This window comes from Pipistrellus hanaki, assembly GCF_964339955.1.
Source record: "Pipistrellus hanaki genome assembly, chromosome: X".
NCBI lineage: Eukaryota > Metazoa > Chordata > Mammalia > Chiroptera > Vespertilionidae > Pipistrellus > Pipistrellus hanaki.
The window spans coordinates 70,971,099-70,991,491 of NC_140524.1; the positions used below are offsets into that span (position 1 = coordinate 70,971,099).

General features: G+C 49.2%; 3 protein-coding genes across 5 annotated transcripts; 1 reads left to right on the forward strand and 2 right to left on the reverse strand.

The window, feature by feature from the left end:
- Positions 1 to 436: 436 nt before the first annotated feature.
- Positions 437 to 7,757, forward strand: FOXO4 (forkhead box O4). The gene is made up of 3 exons (XM_084869662.1): positions 437 to 1,506; positions 4,938 to 5,997; positions 6,303 to 7,757. Exons 1-3 carry the CDS (start codon positions 1,054 to 1,056, stop codon positions 6,308 to 6,310), a joined length of 1,521 nt encoding a protein of 506 aa, XP_084725788.1. The 5' UTR covers positions 437 to 1,053; the 3' UTR covers positions 6,311 to 7,757.
- A 255-nt stretch (positions 7,758 to 8,012) lies between these two features.
- LOC311614838 (uncharacterized protein CXorf65 homolog) lies at positions 8,013 to 10,442 on the reverse strand. Its single transcript, XM_084869959.1, has 6 exons — positions 10,102 to 10,442; positions 9,897 to 9,983; positions 9,561 to 9,695; positions 9,166 to 9,234; positions 8,727 to 8,833; positions 8,013 to 8,280 (listed from the first exon to the last, which is right to left on the reverse strand). The coding sequence occupies exons 1-6, from the start codon at positions 10,124 to 10,126 to the stop codon at positions 8,167 to 8,169; spliced, it is 537 nt and encodes a 178-aa protein (XP_084726085.1). The 5' UTR covers positions 10,127 to 10,442; the 3' UTR covers positions 8,013 to 8,166.
- Positions 10,443 to 10,678: 236 nt separating this feature from the next.
- Positions 10,679 to 17,198, reverse strand: IL2RG (interleukin 2 receptor subunit gamma; the record flags this gene model as incomplete). 3 transcript variants are annotated; one of them, XM_084869709.1, is made up of 8 exons in its annotated part: positions 10,679 to 11,402; positions 11,741 to 11,810; positions 12,056 to 12,161; positions 12,945 to 13,107; positions 15,753 to 15,892; positions 16,347 to 16,528; positions 16,745 to 16,838; positions 17,058 to 17,198. In XM_084869709.1, 8 exons carry the CDS (start codon positions 17,170 to 17,172, stop codon positions 11,217 to 11,219), a joined length of 1,056 nt encoding a protein of 351 aa, XP_084725835.1. In that variant the 3' UTR covers positions 10,679 to 11,216. The 3 variants fall into 3 exon arrangements, with proteins under 3 accessions (XP_084725835.1, XP_084725836.1, XP_084725837.1); XM_084869710.1 differs by having other exon boundaries at positions 17,030 to 17,192; XM_084869711.1 differs by having other exon boundaries at positions 17,034 to 17,172.
- Positions 17,199 to 20,393: the final 3,195 nt, after the last annotated feature.

Sequence of the window (20,393 nt, forward strand, 5' to 3'; positions counted from 1 at the left end):
ACATCTGCTTCCTAATCCGTTCTTAGCTTCTTGCTTCTCAGTTTTCTGCCTCTTAGCATTTTTTCCTTTTGCCCTTTCTTAACTGAAATTTTTTCCTTTTGCCCTTTCTTAACTCTCAACACGGTCACCTAGGTGACACCGAATCACAAGGAAAGGGCTGGAAAGAGGGTAAAAAAAAATTTTTTTCTAGAAAAGAAAGAGTCCGCAACCACCTTCCATAAGATCCCACTTCCAGATATCCTGCCACGCCGCTCCACTGCCACCCTTATCGGCTCTTGGACGCGAGGCACGACGGGAAATGCAGTCCTCACGTCCGTGCAGGGTGGCACGACTGAAGAACTCGGTTTCCCAACTGGCTCTTTAGGTGCATGCGCAGATGGCTGCTCCGGCGAGTGGTAAACAGAGACGTCAGGCTGGGGCTGCAGCTCGGAGCAAAACAAAAGGGAAACCCGGGGGGTGGGGGGGTGGGAGGGTTGGTAAGGGAATTGGTTCTGGAATAAGAGAGGCTGGGGCGTAGACTGTCTTAAGAGTGGAGGGAAGGGAAGAGAGAGTGGAGGGAGAGTCCGGGGAGGGGCAAGTGACGCGGGAGCGGGGCGGGGGGAGGCAGTGATCAGGGTGGAGAAAATTTGGGAGGAGTGTGTGCGTGTGGAGGGGGGCGGGGGTGGGCAGCAACTTAAAAGGGGGTGGGAACTGCAGCTAAAGAGACGTTCGCTGATGGGAGCGCAACGTGTGAGGGGCTACGGAGCCTCAGGTTTAAAAGACCAGGAAGCTGAGAGAGATTTGAGAAAAAGTGTTCGCTAGGCGGAGAGTACAGGTGGTGTCTCGGAAAGAGCCCCGAGACTGCAGGCTGTAGTCCTGAAGAGAATCAGAGTTGTGTGGAAGGGACAGCCTGGGGAGCTAGGGTCCGGGGGCGAGCGGGGGGAGTTCGAGACTTTCCGAGGACTGGCAGGAATGTGCCTCCTGGCCCTGGGTGCTCCCCCCCTGGGGGGAGGCATCGTGAGGGACTCTGGCAGGCTGCTCTGAACGCTGAGCGACAGAGGTCCAGCTCCACGTATGGATCCAGAGAATGAGAATTCAGCCACAGAGGCTGCCGCGATCATAGACCTCGATCCCGACTTCGAACCCCAGAGCCGTCCCCGCTCCTGCACCTGGCCCCTTCCCCGACCAGAGCTTGCTACTCAGCCGCCCGAGCCGCCCGAGGTGGATCCAGGTCTGGGAGAGAAGGTACACACGGAGGGGCCAACAGAGCCAATCCTGTTGCCCCCCCGGCTCCCAGAGCCGGCAGGGGGCCCCCAGCCCGGGATCCTGGGGGCTGTCACAGGTCCTCGGAAGGGAGGCTCCCGCCGGAATGCCTGGGGAAACCAGTCGTATGCAGAGCTCATCAGCCAGGCCATTGAAAGTGCCCCGGAGAAGCGACTGACACTCGCCCAGATCTATGAGTGGATGGTCCGCACTGTGCCCTACTTCAAGGACAAGGGTGACAGCAACAGCTCAGCAGGATGGAAGGTAACTCTGATCCCCTTTCCCCCCTCCCAATACCATCTGCCCCTGGGCCCCCTACCTCCTTACTGCTATTCTGGGACCCCCTTTTACTCATCCCCACCCCAGAGATCCATCTTCAATAGTAAATTAGACAAACATTTACTTAGGACATAGTATATGCATGATCAGATGATTAATAAGGCACTGTCTTTGCCCTGGAGAAAATTGAATTCTCTGCTCACTGTTCAACACTCCCAGCACAAGTGTTGGCTCGGGCTGCCCCAAATACTTATTTATTCCCACAGAGAAGTCTTTATCCTATGTACTGCAGGAGCTGGGTGGGTTCTCCACATAAACCTAGCCTTCCCTCTGTCCCCACCTCCCACCCCAACACCTTTTCTCCCATTCCTGTGGGATTACTTGGATTCCCTGCTTGTCTCCCAGCACCTCAGTGTAGAGGTTCTGTTCTAGAACTCCTCTACCCAAGAAGACGGAGTGAAGTTGGCAAAAGGTAAAAAGGGTGGTATTCATGGGGTAAGGTAGCTGACCTTATCCACTAAGAAAAAAAGGACTGTGAACTGCTGCCTGTCTCAATTTACTTGATAATGCCAATAAATTCTTCCTAGTAAGGGGCTATCCAAGTTGGGGGGCGGGGGGGAGGCGGGGGGGGGCAGGGGGGGTGATTCATGAAGAAAAAAAGAGAGAGAGGGCTGTGACTTTAGAGCACAAGATCAGCCATTCCTTTGGCTTTCCATGAAGAAACTGTGAGGAAAGATCTCGATAGATGCTCTGAAAACTTGTCTCGAGAAATATGGGGCTCTAATCACAAAATCGGGGAGCTTCAGCCCTATTAATGTTTTGTACGCCCATACGTGGTAAAGTCAGCATACAAGGAAGTATAGAGGGTTGAAAGAAGAGTCTTTCCTTAGGTATAAGAGATTGCAGGATCAGATCTGCAGTAGCTCTAAGGGTTCAGTAGGACAGAAATGGGACAGCTGACTGAGACCCTTGGCACTAGTTCTGGGTAGACTGCCACACCACAGCCTCAGCTCATAAAGAGCTCCCCTCCTTGGATCTAGCCTACACAGCTGTTTTTCTTTTCTCTTAGGTTCATTTTTCAGGGTAGAAGAAATAACCATGAGTTATTAGTTATGCCGTGGGAGTGTAGTCCATCCTTGTAATTTACACTTATACAGGGCTTTTAGTTTACAAAGTGGTTTTTAAAATTTTTTTATTTTATTAACCTTCACAGCAATTCTGAGATTCCACATTTCACATATTAGGAAACAAAAGTTTAGAAAGATTTGGAAATTCCCTAATATCAGTAGAATAAGGTCTTGAACTCAGATCTAACTCTAAATCGTATGTTCTTGCTGCTAGTCCATGCTGCCAAATTCTCTTCATTGCAATGATGGCAAAGCCAAATCACACTGAGCCTGGGGCCTCAAGTCCCCAGTCCCCACCTCCAACCCTACTCCAAGGGGACCTTAGGCCTGAACTGGCTTAACTGATGACTTGCCCAGGTTACTACCACCCCACCAGGGGGCGGCACCCACTTAGAACAAGAAAGCTTAGTGGAGGTGACTTGGGGAGCAATTAGCAGTTGTAACCCCCTTCCAACAGGTAAGAATAATAGGCTCTTAGGGAGCTGACCTCTCTAGGTAGGTGGCTGTACAATGTGATGTACTAGTTCCAAGACCGAAAGAGGAGGGGATGAAGAATCGGGTCCTATATAGTAGGGAAAGGAAAGGGTCTTCTCAGTAGACCCAGAGTTAGAGGCTGAAATGAGGAGAAATCATGGCGCCACAAGTCACTCAGTTACTAAGAGCACAGCTTGGATGGACAAGTGTGTAGCCAGAGTAGTTGAAGTGGCATTACTCTAGGGTCTCAGAGAGACAAGAAGTTCTTTAGCTGGATACCCCTGGAACAAGAAACTACTTAAGCATCTTTCTCCAGGCAAAGGGTCTCCTTATCTAGAGCAGTCTGAAACACACGAAGTGATTTCTCACTAGTCTCAGCCTCCTAGTTGCTCCAAGCCCTTCTGGGCTTCTCCTGAGTTTCTAAATACTGAAGAGCTTCATGTGGGAGGTCAAATCTCCCTAAGGTCTGAGATCTTAATACACACATTCCTGAGGAGAAGTTGGGGGAAAGAGGTAGGAAAGAGAAGGGAGTTGGGGGAAGCACAAAAGGATGGCTTACCAACCTGGGGCAACCAGTAGAAGTAAGCTGCTCTAGGGGCGCAAGAATCTGCCAATCTCCATTCCCTGGGCCCCTGGGGAAAAAACACACAAAACTTATCTCTAGCAGAATATCAGCAGAGAGAGAGAGAAAGGGAGAACATGTAGCTTCTAATAACCAAGGCACTCAACAACCAACAGAGCCTTAAGGGGAGCTTTGCCATCACCTGGGGGCTACCCACTGATCAGGCAAGAAATGATTGATTCTGTACCAGGAGGCTGAGTATGTACTGGGAGCTTGGCAGTAAGGGGGAGGGGCACTACTGACGGGGTGCTGCCTGACTAGATGACATGATCTGTGTCCTGGGCGCTTACACTTTATGAGACTAATTCTGTGAAACTGTAAAGAACACAGTTGGTCAAAATTGTATGGAAGAGATTTAAAATACTCTGTAAGAAACTGGGCAGCAGGAGTCAAGCAGTCACTTTATAAAAGAGAGGAGACTTAGGCTTGGACTGGATGAACCAGTAGAATTTAGAGGGGAGCACTTTCCCAGGAGAAGGAGAGAGGAGTGTACCTTATGTATTTGAAGCACAGTGAGAAGCTTGGCCCAGATATAGTTGAGGGTGTGTGTCTGTGAATCGGGAGAAATCAGAAACAAGGAATCTTCAAATCCTCTGGAGAGCTGGGGCCCAAATGCCCCATGGGGAGTGGAGCGCCAGCTGTGCTGAGATTCCAGCCCCTTAGCCTGATGAGAGAACTGGCTCAGGACAGGGTGGGTCAGTCCTGGGCTGATGTTGCGCCACTATCCTGTAAACTCCACCCAAGCCTGCACTCAAGGAAAGGGGTGGAGCTGTGGAATGCTCTTTCCCATCTGAGCCTAGTTCTTGCTGAACCAGGAGTGTCTCTCCCTGGTTTCCTTCAGCCCCAGACAGCCCCCCCCCCCCTGCCAGAGACTTGAGAGGAGTTTAATGCTCTGAGCTTTTCTAGGGTGGGTGCCCTTCCCTCTGCAGTAGGTTGTTAATCAGCTTGTCTCTGGTGCCCCTGTGCAGAGAAGTCTGGAGCTGAGGCTGAGCAGCTTGTCTTCTGGGTGGGAACTGTGTGTGGTCTCCTTCCCAACCCCCACCCCTATCTTTGCCTGCTCTCCCCCTGTATCTGACTAGCTTTGAGTCTCCATGTGCAGCTGTGTCCCAGCATCCTTTCAGACTGGACTGTGGGCCACTGACCTTCCCTACACACCACTCATACCCCTTTCCTGCTGCCTGTGTCCTCTCCAGAACTCGATCCGCCACAACCTGTCCCTGCACAGCAAGTTCATCAAGGTTCACAATGAGGCTACCGGCAAGAGCTCTTGGTGGATGCTGAACCCCGAGGGAGGCAAGAGCGGCAAGGCACCACGCCGCAGGGCAGCCTCCATGGATAGCAGCAGCAAGCTGCTCCGGGGCCGCAGCAAGGCACCCAAGAAGAAACCAGTTGTGTTGCCAGCTCCACCCGAAGGTGCCACTCCAAAGAGCCCTGTTGGCCACTTTGCCAAGTGGTCAGGCAGCCCTTGCCCTCGAAACCGCGAGGAAGCTGATGTGTGGACCACCTTCCGTCCACGAAGCAGTTCAAATGCCAGCACTGTCAGTACCCGGCTCTCTCCGCTGGGGCCGGAGTCTGAGGTGCTGGCAGGAGAGGAAATGCCAGCCTCGGTCAGCAGCTATGCAGGGGGTGTCCCTCCCACCCTGAAGGAAGATCTAGAGCTGTTAGATGGGCTCAATATAACATCTTCCCATTCCCTGCTATCTCGGAGTAGTCTCTCTGGCTTCTCTTTGCAGCATCCTGGGGTTACGGGCCCCTTACACGCATACAGCACCTCCCTCTTCAGCCCAGCAGAGGGGCCCCTGTCAGCAGGAGAAGGGTGCTTCTCAAGCTCCCAGTCTCTGGAGGCCCTGCTCACCTCTGATACACCACCACCCGCTGCCAGCGTCCTCATGACCCAGGTAGATCCCATTTTGTCGCAGGCTCCCACGCTTCTGTTGTTGGGAGGCATACCTTCCTCCAGTAAGGTAGCCACAGGAATTGGCCTGTGTCCCAAGCCTCCAGAGGCTCCGGGCCCCAGCAGTCTGATTCCCCCTCTTCCGATGATAGCACCGCCTCCAGTCATGGTGGGTGCTCCCATCCCCAAGACCCTGGGGACTCCTATGCTTACACCCTCTACTGAAGCTACAAGCCAAGCCAGAATGCCTCAGGATCTCGATCTTGATATGTATCTGGAGAACCTGGAGTGTGACATGGATAACATCATCAGTGACCTCATGGATGGGGAAGAGGGACTGGACTTCAACTTCGAGCCAGGTACTGCCCACAACCTCCGCCTACTCCTAGGTGCCGAGTTACCTCCACAATCTGAGCAAGGGAGAGGGAGATTAGAACAGGGGGTAGGAGGAGCTCCTGGGGAATTGGAGGGAGGATGTTGTATTAGGGTGGCAGAATCTCTAGATGGGACTTCCAGGCCCCTCAGCAGTGCTCACCCCTACCACATAGCACAGGAGTGGTGGCAGACGGCTGCCTCTGTTTCCCTTGTTGTGGATCATGATGGTGGAATGTGCTCATGCCCCAGATGAGCCTCTTACCTTGTCTTTCATTTTTTCTTCCCACAGATCTCTGAGCCATTGCTGGAAGCTTTGTCCCCTGCTTCAGAGGTGGAGTTAGGGGTGCCCGTATCCACTTTTGATCCTTGGCCCCACACCGGGAATTTGGGGCCCTGATTTGGAGCTAGGGTGGGGTCTACTCACACGGGGGTTGAGGAAATTATAAAGATAAAGCTGCCCAATATGGGAACTATGGGGGGAGGGAAAAGGAGGGCTTTTTTTCTCACTGTGCCAATTAGGGGGTAAGGCACCTTCTTGGGAGCCATCCTTGGCTCCCCCTAATCCCACCCCCTAGGTTTTGTAGCAGGGGCGGGCTATGCTGTTGGAAATATGAAGTCACCAGTGGCCTTACCCCTGCCTTTGGGAGCAGGATTTTTTGTAGTGTCTTATCTGAGTTGGTCCAGGCTAGGTTGAGCCTGGGGTTTTTATGCAGCGGCCTCTTCGGCCTTTGGGGGGGGGAGTAGTTAGGACCTGGGAGGGCCAGGGTCTCAGCACTAAAGTGGCTCACCAGGCCAAATGACCCTTAGGGGGACTTCAGATAACAGAAAGGCTTTATATAAACTTTAAAGATCTATAAACACAAATATAGAGGTTTTTTTAACAGTGGCAAGGTGCTAGTGATGAAGAATGCTTTTTTTTTTTTTTTCTTAAGGCTTTGTCATTGTGACATGTTGAAAACACTACAGACATTACTTGGGGAAACATGGGGAAGGGGTACACCAGCAGGAGAGCAGCAGTGGGAAGCAGTACTGAGCAAGGGGAATTACTCCCATGTAGACCAGATCTAGAACATGGTCGGTGCAAAAATATCTCAGGCTTTCCCTAACGAAAAAGCTAAGCCAGCTCCCCACCCCCACCCCACCCCACATTCTACCACCTTGTGCCTAGGAGTGTGTGCTGTTGGGATGCAGCCACACTCTCCGTGACCCACTGTGGGTTAGTGCTACAGTGGGAGAGTACATTGAAGGCCTGGAATTAGTTTGTGGCCTGGGAAGGGGGGCCGGAGGGGGAAGAGAAGGGGGGAAGGATTTAGGGTGGTAAAGTTAGGCACAGAGACCTCCCTGTTCAAGGCCCCTGACAGCTGTTGCTGCCCTTCTTTCCCTTGCCTGACTACAGGGGTTATGTGGAAGTGTGTGTGGTGGCAGGCAGGAGGAGGGGTGGAACAGGGAAGGGGGAGCTGGGAAGCTTGGCTGAGGGTCTGGGAAATGAGCAGGGATGTAGGGGAATGTGGATCAGGTTTACCACCACCTGCCAGGGAGGCCATCTGGGGCTCCTCCACCCCAGCCCCCAAGCAGCCCCTCCCCCAGTCCCCTTTGCATTGTTCCCTCCCCCACCCCTGCTGTGGGTTCCCATCATTTCCTGTGTCAGCGCCTGGCTTACCCAGATTGTATCATGTGCTAGATTGGAGTGGGGAAGTGTGTCAAATCAATAAATGAATAAATTCAATAAATGACTATAACCAGCTCTGGTTTCTGCTGCCTGTTGTCCCCCTCAGACAAAGGAGAGGGAGAGGGGAAAGCAATGGTTTGGGGACTGTCCAGAAGCTGAGAGGTGGGGGTGGGGGAATTTCGGCTGGGGGAGAGGGGGGCTGGGGGAGGGGGGGAGGGAAGTGGCCCATCAGCAACCTAACCTGAGCAGGCTGTGATAGGCGTCCTCTGGTAGTCCTGGCTGAAAAAGGCTCATTGACTAGACTTCAGAGTCTTTCCTCACCACCACCCAAGTGCACACCCCAGCCTTCCTGCTCACTCTCAGAGCCTCCATGCTGCCTGGGGCATACTTAAGCCTCCCTGCAGGTACTGGGAGGAGTCTCTTGAAAACGGAACCTCACATTAACGCCAGTAATTTCATACCTAGTGTTTCTGCTCTCACATGGTCACTTTATTTTTTTAGTCTGCTGTTTTCCCTTCTTACTGAGTAAGCCTGCCTTGGTCTTTTGGGACGGACCCTTTCGAGGGAGCTTGCGACTCTTGTCATCACCTGATTTGGACTGGAAAGGAAAAGGGTCAGTTAGATAAAGAAGTTCAGTTCGGAAGGAAATCTTGTACAAACTAGGCCACGGGCAGGACAAAAGAGGTGGAAGGCAGGTCTTGGCCATGGATGTTGGATTTGGAAAGGAAATTTAGCCCTAACTGGTTTGGCTCAGTGGATAGAGCATTGGCCTGCAGACTGAAGGGTTCCAGGTTCAATCCCAGTCAAGGGCACATGCTGTGGGCTTGGTCCCCGGCGGGGGTGAGGGTGGGGTAGGGAGGGGTGTAGGTGCAGGAGGCAGCCAATCAATGATTCTCTTTCATCTCATCTCCTCTCCCTTTCTGAAATAAATAAAAATATTTTTTTTTTTAAAAAGAAATTTATCCCAGAGGGCCATCGTGGAGAGCCTTGTTGGCTGGTGGGGATAGAGGGGTGCAGGGACAGAGCAGATTTGGGGAATCTTACTGGAAGGCTCACAGAAGAATCAATTTTAACGGCTTTCTTGGCTTCTTGGAGTCTAAGCATTTTCAGTCTGCTCTTCTCCAGCATGTCACATTGTGTGCGCAAGGCGTCTAGAAACCAGGAAAAGGCACCCCTACTTCTGACTAGATACTTTACCTACCCATCCCATTCATCCCATCATTCAAATGATCATTTGGAGAAACCCAACCTAAAGTTAGTGTGAAGAGTGATCTGAAGGTGCCTAAGCTCCAAGAGAAAAGGATGAAGAGAAAGATAGAGGTTTGAGCTAAGCATCCCTTCTAAAGTGGATCTAGATCCTATTCCCCTTTTCCTAGGATACTGTGATCATACTTGCTGCATGACACCAGTCCCACCCTATATTCTCCATCACCAGCTATGTGCAGTACTCTCCAAGTTCCTACTTTCTTCACATGCTTCTTACCAAGTAGTGTGTGATCTGGAGTCTTCAGGAGGGGCACAAAGGCTAGGTAGGCATTCGCAAGTTGAGTTCCTGTAAATACAGCAGTGTGCTATCCCCAGCCTCTGTTATCCAGTCTCCACCCTTCCAAAGCCCAAGATTGTAGGACCCTAACACTCAACACTATCTTGAGCTGGTTTACCTTATTTCCTCCTCTCAGATCCATCCCTAGGATAAGGTAAGGTGGGGGGAGGTATAATATATGTGAACCTAACCTATTGTCACAGGCAATGACCGTCCTAGGCTGATTAGAGATAGTCAATTGGATCTGGATGAGGGCATCCTATTTTAAGGACAAGTTCTACAATCCATCCTGAGAGCCTTGTTCTATCTCTGGGGAATGCCCCCCAAGCCTCTACCTGGTGTCCCACGTGCCACCTTACAAACGTAGTAGGTGCTTCGAGGTGTAAGGAATTTGCTGGCATAGTCTCCAGGGATCTTCATCAGGAAAAACAACTTCATTGTTCCCGTTTCATCACACAAATCAATGGTGTCTGGAGGGAGGCCAGAGGGGCAATTGGGGCAGCTCAGGAAGTAGAATAAGGGCAAAAGGGACCAATGATCCCATCCAAAATAGGTTGGAAGAAGCTGTAGGGAATCAAGGAGCTCTCTTCTTGCCAGAAGGAGGCCTTGGAGGCCAGAAATGACCACTACTTTTAACCTTTGGCCGTTAGACCCCTTCCCAAACTCCTCACCTGTTTTAGTCAACCCCACTTTAATGCGGGTGTAATGCAGCAACCGGTGGACAGCACAATTGATACTGGCAAGGAAATTCTGATTATCTAGGAAGAGATGGGATGGGGCGTGTGACCCTTCTCTGGTTATATGTCTCTGTGATCTCCACTGCCCTCAAACCTTCCCAGCCCTACATACAGACTCCAACTCCATGATGCCCCTCACCTCCATGTTTGATGTAGATGAACATAGTCTCAAGAGCTCACTCTTCAGAGAGGCCTGATGAGTCATGAAGATGGAGGGTGTTCTGGAGGCCTTGGGGGATCCATAGGGACAGGGGACAGAGGATAGGGGATAGGGGACTAGAGAGGCAGATGGATTACATTGCCTGAGGAAGCCCAGAACAGGCAGACAGGAGAGAGCTATTGGTAGTTGTGGATAACCAACATCGCTAGGGGTGGGGCCTGAAGGGTGGGGCTTGAGGCTGCAGTTGAGGGATTATGAGGTCAGAAGTGGTATGGGTGACAGAAGGTGGAGTAAGGATAAGGGGAGAAGAACCTAGGTGAGGTCTGTAGATTTGTTGGGAATGGAGGCAACATGGTAAATCTAACTAAACTGGACCTCAGAAGGATACCTTAGAGAAAAATTAAGTTTCTGGAAAAGTACTTTTTCTAGTTAATTTGTAGTACAACTGCTTCCACAGCAGGATTCTACTCATTTTCCCTACCATCAGCACTATGCCCCTCATCCTTACTATACCTCACATTTCCCCTGCTCCCTGCCCAAACAACACAGTCATGATGATTATCAACAGAAACTTTATTTATCATTGATTTGGGAACAACTGAAGGGTAGATGGAAAGAAGAAGGTTGGGAGGGAGGGAGAAAGAATTCTAGGAAGAGGAATTTTGGATCGAGAGAGATGACAAACTTGTACAGGGCAAATGGGCAATTCCTTTTTAAATATATTTTTAATAGATTTCAGAGAGAATGGGAAAGATGGATAAAAACATCAATATTGAGAAAGAATAATTGATCGGCTGCCTCCTGCATGCCCCCTACTGGGGATCCAGCCCACAATCTGTGCTTGTGCTCTGACCAGAATCAAACCTTGATGTCCTGGGTCATAGGTTGAAGCTCAACCACTGAGCCACACTGGTTGGGCAATGGGACAATTCTTAAGGAGGAGATATTAAATGAGGGGGCAGTTGTAGGGGCAAACAATTCAAAATCAGCCACAGTTGGGGTAGGGGGAGCATTGGGCCTAGGCTGGTTGGATGAGGGGAAGTTAGTACAATTTAGGGCTACAGGACCCTGGGGTTCTGCCAGGGTATCAGGGCTCAGGGCTCAGGTTTCAGGGTGTAACATGGTGGATCCCAGAAGGGACTATGGTGGCTGTAAGGGGAGCCTCCAGGCCCCTCCCCTAGAGCAACGCCTTTTGGGGGAATCTCACTGACGTGGCAGAGCCTTTCGCTGTAGTCTGGCTGCAGGCTCTCCGCCAGTCCCTTAGACACACCACTCCAGGCCTAAAGACAGATATCTCCAGGTCAGGGGTCAATTAGGAGCAGGAAGTAAAAGACCCAAGCTCTGTGCCAAGGGAACTCTCACTTCTGTACCACTATGATTAAGGAAGGGACACACAGACTCCTGGGCTCCCAATATCACTGTTTCCATATGCCTCAACCAATCTGTAATCAGTTTTCTTCTGTGTGTCTCTCTCCATCTGCCCCATCCCCCAATTGGTTGGCCACATCCTGACAGTTAGTGCATGGCCCCCTTTCCTCCCCTCTGCCCTCCATACTTTGTCTTGCTGCAGGAAGTGGGCAGTTGACAGACTGCAGTCTGCCTATGACCATGTTCTCACCGAAAAGTTCCCGTGGTATTCTGTAACCAGATCCTCCAGGCTCTTGAGGGTAGGAATTCGGGGCATGGTCCTGGGGTAGGGGGAGAAAGAGAGAGCAGGAACACATTGGTGATGCTCTTTTATTGCCCTTTCCTCCCAATTCTGCCATATAGAATAGAGAGATTCTCTGTTCTATGTGACTGCAGCTTTGTTCCATCACTATGCCCGCTTGGGTGACCCCTCATGCCTTCTTCTTCTATAGACCTTGTAATAAGCCTCTTCTACTATTCCCAGCCACCCCCACCTCTTTTTTTTCTGGGATTCCAGAAGTCTCACCGTTCCAGCCAGCAGTACACACAGATGAGGCTAATAATCAATCCCATGGAACCAAGGGGGATGAGCACGGCTTCCAGTGCAAACAATGACGGGGTCTCTATGGATTCTATGGAGAAGAGGAGAGGAAAAGGGCCCTAATACTTGTCACGCCCCTACAACAAGACAACATCGATGGAGCCCCAACTAGGTGCCAGACACTGTGCTAGACACTTTCAGTATAATTAATCCTCACAACTTCTGAGAGAAGGGACCAATTAGTATCTCCATTTTATAGACAAGGAAAGACAATCGAAGAGGTTAGTGATGTGCCCAAGATCAAAGAGGCAGTAAGTGGCAGAGGCAGGTTTAAACCCAAGATTGGGCTGGTTCCAAAGCCATCTTCACTATGCAGCCTTCCTGGCAATGCTGTGGAGATAGTTTATACATTCTATCTCCCCTTGAGCACTCCTTGGCCTTCTTCTCACTCCATCCCTCTAGTCTAGTGGCCGGCAAACTCATTAATCAACAGAGCCAAATATCAACAGTACAATGACTGAAATTTCTTTTGAGAGCCGAAAGCCGACTTCTGCACATGGGCCACGAAGTTTCAATTGCATTGTATGTGTGCTCCCACATGTGGTATTTTGTGGAAGAGCCACACTCAAGGGCCAAAGAGCCGCATGTGGCTCGCGAGCCGCAGTTTGCCAACCACTGCTCTAGTCTAACAGCACATCGACCCAACCCTACACAGAAAAACCCTGCTTCCTGGGGGTTGGAGTTGAACAGTGAGGGGAGATGGGCCACCAAATTTGGGAGCTTACAGATAGGGAGATAGAACAAAAGACAGTGGTGCTAGGAAGGTTGGGGTGCTGAACTCATGGGTCAGGGTGAGGCATTAGGTCCATTTTACCCTTTGAAATATGGCTGCCCCAGTGGATCAGGTGGCTCCATTCACTCCAATGCTGAGCACTGCCACAGAGTGGGTTATGGCGACTCCGAACACGAAACGTGTAGAGTTTCTGCCCATCCACACTAGGCAAGGAGAAACTACGTCTTTGGTCTACTGATTGTTCCTTAGGGAGAAAGAGGGTGAGAGTAAGATGGGTGTCTATAAAAGAAGGGAACATTAAAACTGCTACCCTCTCCCAGCTGGTGTTGCTCAGTGGTTAAGTGTCAACCTATGAACCAAGAGGTCATGGGTTCGATTCCTGGTCATGGCACATGCCCTGGTTGCAGGCTCAAATTCCAGTAGGGAGCATGCAAGGGGCAGCCGATTGATGTTTCTATCTCTCTATCCCTCTCCCTTCCTCTCTCTCTAAAAAAAAAAACAAAAACAAACAAACAAACACACACACACACACACACACACACACACACAAAAACAATAAAAACATTTTTTAAAACTGCTGCCTCTCCCCCCTGTCATCTGGTTCTTCCCAGTCCCTCCCTCCTCTCTTTTTTTTTTTTTTTTTTTTTTTTTTTTTTTTTTTTTTTAATAAATTTTTATTGTTCATATTATTACAAGTGTTCCTTTTCCGCCCCCTTCCCACCCCACCCTCTGCCCTTTCCCCAACCCCCATTGTCCTCATCCATAGGTGCACAGTTTATGTTCAGTCTCTTCCCACATTCCCCTGTCCCCTTTTCCCCAAGAATCATCAGTTCACTCCCCTTCCATACCTCTGATTCTATTATATTCAACAGTTAATATTGTTCATCAGATTTTTTTTTTTAATTTCCTTGGTTTTTAGATTCACTTGTTGATAGTTACGTATTTGTTGTTCATATTTTTATCTTTATTTACTTTCTCTTCTGAAAGAACCCCCTTCAGCAATTCATATAATTCTGGTTTGGTGGTGATGAACTCCTTTAGCTTTTTTTTATTAGTGAAGCTCTTTATCTGACCTTCGATTCTGAGTGATAGCTTTGCTGGGTAGAGTATTTTTGGCTGTAGGTTCTTGCTATTCATCACCTTGAATATTTCTTGCCATTCCCGTCTGGCCTGCATGGTTTCTGTTGAGAAATCAGCTGACAATCGTATAGGTGCTCCTTTATAGGTAACCACCTGCTTAGCTCTTGCTGCTTTTAATATTCTCTCTTTGTCCTTTGCTCTTGGAATCTTAATTATGATTTGTCTTGGTGTGGTCCTCTTTGGATTCCTCTTATTTGGAGTTCTGTGTGCTTCCTGGACTTGTAAGTCCAATTCTTTCCCCAGGTGGGGGAAGTTTTCTGTCACTATTTCTTTCAGTATGTTTTCGATATCTTGCTCTCTCTCATCTTCTGGGACCCCCATGATTCTGATGTTGGATCGTTTGAAGTTGTCCCAGAGGTTTCTTACATTATCTTCAATTTTCTGGATTCTCTTGCCTTCTAGCTTCTGTGGAGGAGTGTCTTCTGGCTCTTTATGTTCCAAATCTTTGACTTGATTCTTGCGATCTTCCCTTCTGTTTTTAGGACTCTGTAGAATATTTTTTATTTCAGACAATGTATTCTTTATTTCTTGTTGATCCCTTAGCATTTCTTGTTGATCCCTTTTCATATCCTCATAGGTCTCATTTATTTTATCGGCCTTTTCTAGGAGTCTCTTGAAAAACCCTATAAGTGTGGTTTTGAACTCTATATCCAGTCGCTTTTTGTCCTCCATTTCTTTCCTTTGTGATCTATTTGGTTTAGGCATTTTCGCAGGCAGCTTTCCTCATGGGGCGGCGTTTCAGGGTGGAGCCTACAGCCTCGGCTTCCGTCAGCCCCGCCCTATGCGACTCCTGAGACTCAGGGTCCTTCAGTACTTGTTGCAAGCGCCTCTGAGAGAAAGGTGCCCTCGATTTTCGCCTGCTACCAAACAGTGTAAGCTCTCCCGCAATGGGCCCGAAACTGGGGTTCAGTTCAGTTGGAAGTGGAGTTGGAGGTGGCGTTCACAGCAGTCTGGAGCCCCAGTCTCCTTCCGGCCAGGGCAATCCCGCGGCACAGCCGGCCGTCCCTTCTCTGGGGGCAGTGAGTGCGCCTCCGGGACCTCCTTTCTCCGCTTCCCCGGGGTTCCGACTTACAGCCCAGCTCCCTATGGCTGAGCCTGAGTCCCCGGGGTCTGGCCCAGAACTGGGGTTCAGAGCAGTCGGGGGCCCAGCACAGTCGGAGTTTTATCTCCTTTCCGCTAGGGAATGCCCGCCAGGCACTCGGCCTCCCTCCTCTCCGGCTCCGTCCTCTCCGCGTGCGCCGCGTGTCTCCGTACCTTAGGCTTTTACAGCTCCTCCGTGCTTCCTTCTGGTTTTCTCCTTGCTTCTTGTTGTAGGATTTCCAGTCAGTCGACTTTCCTGTAGTTCTGGGTAATGTCCATTTTATATTTTAGTTGTATTTATTAAAATTGTTGTGTGCGGCTGCGGCTAGTTACCTACCCGAGCATCCATCTTGGATTCTCCTCCTCCCTCCTCTCTTGACTATTCAAGCTACACTGCCCCCTTCACTGACTATAATCTAATGCCTCTCTCCACATCCCCTTAAAGACTTCCTTTGGTTTACTTGTCTGTCTGGTACTGGGAATAGTACAGGTAGGAAAATCCTAATGACAACTCATTGGTGATAATAGATAGGGAAAGGATTTGGAGGAAGGCAGAGGGTAGTCAGAGGCACCGGAAAGCAAGAACAGGAGATCAAGCCCTCCTGTCTGGTTGAGTCTATCCCCACTTGCTTTGTCTTAGCTGCTACGTTCATATCCCTAGTCACTCACAGTCCAGCTGTGGTCCCGGTCACTCCTGTACTGCACCAGGTGCTCCAAACAGTGGTCCAAGTATGTGTTGCTCCACCTCAGTTCTATCTGGGATTCACTCAGGTTGTGAAGTGTTAGGTTCTTCGGAGCCCAGGGAATCACTGGAGATATGTGTGTGAGTGTGATCATTCTCCTGGCCTAGACAAGTCAGGATCCTGAAGGTAGTGCTACTGATCCCTCCTCCATTCACCATCCCAAACCCTCACCACTTCCTTTCTTAGCAGGTATCCTTATGGGGAAAGAACACCATAAAGAACACTGCTCCAGCCGGGACCAGTTTGGCTCAGTGGATAGAGCGTCGGCCTGCGGACAGAAAGGTCCCGGGTTCGATTCCGGTCAAGGGCATGTACCTTGGTTGCGGGCACATCCCCAGTAGGGGGTGTGCAAGAGGCAGCTGATTGATGATTCTCTCTCATCGATGTTTCTAACTCTCTATCCCTCTCTCTTCCTCTCTGTGAAAAATCAATAAAATATATTAAAAAAAAAAAAGAACACTGCTCCATATACCCCTATGCCCCACAATATCCCTGGACTCTTGAGCCATTTCCAAATTACCCAAATCCTGCAGTCTTAGCTCCTTTTTGGTCTTCCTCCTAGGTTCCTGTGGATCCTGGAGCTGGACAAAGAATGTTTGGTAGAGATTGATTTCCTCTTTTCCCAACCAACAACCAGAAGTGATCTCTGAAGTGTACAGATAGTGGCCACACTCCTGGACATTATGACCAGAGTTCTTATACCTAGAGAAGGGTTGGAAGAGGAATGGTGGGGTAAACTTGGGTACTACAGACATCCACAGCCCAGCCTCCTCCCTGAACTGACTTATGACTTACCCCATGGAAAAACAATGGGGAGCCTGGAATGCTGGCCACCCTCTTTTTGGTTCCCATACTGTCTCTCACATCTAGCCCACCTCCTCTTCCTCCCTTATGCTATCCCCTCTTTCTTTCTCATACCAATAGTGCAGAGTCAGGTTGGTGGGCTGAGGCTCAGAGCTGCTGTTCCAAGTGCAATTTATATACTCGACATTGAATACAAAACACTGAACCTCTAAGGTTAGAGAGAAAATGAAGTGGGAGAGGGGAAGAGAAGAAATGATAATCAGAAGAAACACCACGAGGCAGGGAACCCTTCCTCCCCCCCCTCCCCACAGTGCCCTTAAATTCTGCCTGCATCCTTGTTATGTTCAGTGGCAGGTTCCAAATTTCTGTATAGCCCCTTCCCACAGCATCCGCTCTCACCAACCCCTTCCAGTCCCAGGTTTCCCACCAGCTCTGATGTCTTCATTCCCAGTGGGCGTGAGGACTGTTGGGTTCAGTCCCATCCCCAACAGAGGCAGCTGCAGAAATAACAGGAATCTGAGTGGCAATGGTCGCTTCAACATGGCACTCTTGCTCTTCGTTCCTTGGGTGTACTGTGTCAGGAACCTGGGCCCCTCACCCATTACCCCTCCCCACCCATACATTTCCTTTTGTCATAGCTTCCGGTGGAAAGAACCTTAGAAACCAGGGCTTTACAGAGGGTGTGGCAAAAGTGTGCTGTGACACAGGCTAAATCTTCTGGGAGATTTGGTGTTGATCTAATCTGTAGGTGTAGCACCACCGGGCTGTGAAGTGGTGTTAAGTGGGCTGGGTTTACAGTATTGTCACAAACTCAAGAATCCTTAGACCACCTAGATCCTGATAAGGATCTTATTTCCACCACCACTACCATTCCCAACTGCCTTCTCATTGAAATAATTTTACCCTATATGGTAGAAGGTCTGAACCTCTTTCCCACCCTACGCCGTGCTCCTTCTTTGGCTCAGCCACCCTGAATCCACTGTCAAAGCTCTACTGTCTTGGCTGGATGGAAAATACAGTCTTGACTCCTGTGGGCACATACCGTGTTTCCCCGAAAATAAGACATCCTCCGAAAATAAGACCTACTTAGAGGGTTTCCTTCTGAGTGAAATATAAGGCATCCCCCTGAAAATAAGCGCCCCCCCCCCCCCCCCGCTAGGCTAAACATGAGAGATTTGGTCCACTGTTTCTGAAAGAAATGGAGTCACAAGAAATTCACCAGGAAATTCAGGAATTGGATTGTTATGATGATGTTCCAGAAGATGATGACGATTGTCATTGAATAAATGAGTAAATTCTTGATACTGTAGGATTCACAGTTTGTCTGGTTTGTGTTGACAACTACCGTACTACAGTACCATATACAGGTAATAAATTTCCTTTATTTTCATTTAACAATAAATGTGTACCGTATTCTTCTTCATGGAAAAATAAGACATCCCCTGAAATAAGACCTAGCGCATCTTTGGGAGCAAAAATTAATATTAGACACTGTCTTATTTTTGGGGAAACAGGATATATAACTGTCTTTCCTCTGATCTAATCCAAACCAGAATATTAATCCTTAGCTACTGACTGATCTGGGTCCCTGTTGAGACTGGTGAGGTGGTCTGACTTAGAAGTTGATTCTGGAAATGGAGGAACAATACTAGCTTCAAACTCCTCATCTTCCCCTTAATCTGTTTCCCTTTCTGTGTTCCCTATCGCAGTTAATGGTATCATCACCCTTGCAGTCACCCAGACTTGAAATCCCAAAGTCATCTCCAATTCCTCCCTCTCTCTTACTCTGAAAATCCAATCAACTCTACTTTCTGTGATGTTTCTCCCAGCAGTGTCCTTTTCATGAGCACAACCACTGTGCTAAATCAGCCTTTCATTCCCTCTAGTCATGATTCTTACTAGGATCCACCAACTGGCCTCCCTTTCTGAAGGCCCCCTGCTCTCTGCCCTGGCTGGGTAGCTCAGTTGGTTAGAGCATTGTCCTGATATACCAAGGTTGTGGGTTCGGTCCCCATCATCCGATTGCCAGACTAAACACAGAACTGATCAGAGAGACTATCTACAAAAATTGTTCATTCAGCAAACATTTATTGAGCTTTTAATATATGCCAGGCATGCCGAAACCGGTTTGGCTCAGTGGAGAGAGCGTTGGCCTGCGGACTAAAAGATCCCAGGTTCGATTCCGTTCAAGGGCATGTACCTTGGTTGCGGGCACATCCCCAGTGGGGGGTGTGCAGGAGGCAGCTGATCGATGTTTCTCTCTCATTGATGTTTCTAACTCTCTATCCCTCTCAATTCATCTATTTAAAAAAAGTATATATGCCAGGCACTGTGCCTATATTCTAACCCACCCTAATTTTCTGTATTAAAATTCCTCAGGGTTAGCTTAAATATGACCTTCTCCAAGCAGAATATTTCCTCTCCCCAACCAGAATTAGTTTGTCTCACCCTAGCCAGTTTTGCTCAGTGGATAGAGCATCGGCCTGCGGACTGAAGGGCCCCTGGTTCCAGTCTGGTCAAGGACATGTATCTTGGTTGCAGGCTCCTCCTGGTCGGGGTTCCTGCAGGAGGCAACCAATGTGTTTCTCTCACATCGATGTTTCTCTCTGTCTTCCACTCTCCCTAAAAATCAGTGGAAGAAATATCCTTGGGTGAGGATTAAAAAAAAAAAAAATTGGCAGAGACCGGTTTGGCTCAGTGGATAGAGCGTCGGCCTGTGGACTGAAGGGTCCCGGGTTCGATTCCGGTCAAGGGCATGTGCCTTGGTTGTGTGCATATCCCCAGTGGGGGGTGTGCAGGAGGCAGCTGATGGATGTTTCTCTCTCATCGATTTTTTTTTTTAACTTTCTATCCCTCTCTCTTCCTCTCTCTAAGAAATCAATAAAATATATTTTAAAAAAATTAGTTTGTCTCCCCACTGTGATTCAATAGCATTTTATTATTTTCACTTGTTATATGCTAGTTTTATTTTTATGTATTGTAATTTGTTGCTTTTATTATAATACTTTTCTCTAAAAGGCAATACCACCACCTTAGAAAGAATATTGGCTCGAGTCAAGAAAAAATTCCTAGTCTCAGCTGTTACTCAGTAGCTGTATGATATAGGACATGTGAACTTCCACTCTGAATATCAGCCTCCTCATCCACAAAATGAAGACAGCAATCCCTAACTCGTTTGGCTGTGTGCGGATTAAAGGAGACAATATCTAAAAAAAAATCTGACTTTTAGTAGATGCCTCTTTCGCTAGAGCAGGGGTTATTAACCTGAAATTCATGGACACTTAGGGGATGCTTCCTTGAGCTTCAAGGGGTGCAGGAATCTTCCTGGAAAGTAACTAACGTTTTGTAAGTCTCCATGTTCATTTCACTGGGATAAGGGCCACAGCTTCCGTCAGCATCAAAGGGTTTGTGAATCGAAAAGGTTAATCATCTCAGTGCTAGACCATAAAGACTTTAAGGGATTAGAACCGGCCTTTCGGGGGTTTAATGGGTGCTTTCTCAGCACACATAGGTCCTTTGAAGGCGATATTAGTACACCCATTTTTCTGACGCGGAAACCAAGAGTAATTTGTAAAAGGCATAGAATCTAACCTACGTAAATAGAACACCCATTCTAGGCCCCAAACGGAGCGAGGCGCCCGGAAGCCAGCGCCTGTCAGAGCCCCGCCGCGGCGGCAGCTCCCCTTCTCACCGGCTCGCATCCCCGCCCCGCGCTCGGCTCCGGGACCTCCCGCGGCCGCCGCCCCCGGGCCCGCTCCCAGGC

Coding starts and splice junctions, on each gene's coding strand:
- FOXO4 (XM_084869662.1), top strand. CDS start 1,054: ATGGATCCAGAGAATGAGAATTCAGCCACAGAGGCTGCCGCGATCATA. Junction 1,507..4,937: donor ACAGCTCAGCAGGATGGAAG/GTAACTCTGATC, acceptor TGTCCTCTCCAG/AACTCGATCCGCCACAACCT.
- LOC311614838 (XM_084869959.1), bottom strand. CDS start 10,126: ATGTTCATCTACATCAAACATGGAG. Junction 9,984..10,101: donor CATCTACATCAAACATGGAG/GTGAGGGGCATC, acceptor ATCTCTTCCTAG/ATAATCAGAATTTCCTTGCC. Junction 9,696..9,896: donor AGTGGGGTTGACTAAAACAG/GTGAGGAGTTTG, acceptor GCCTCCCTCCAG/ACACCATTGATTTGTGTGAT.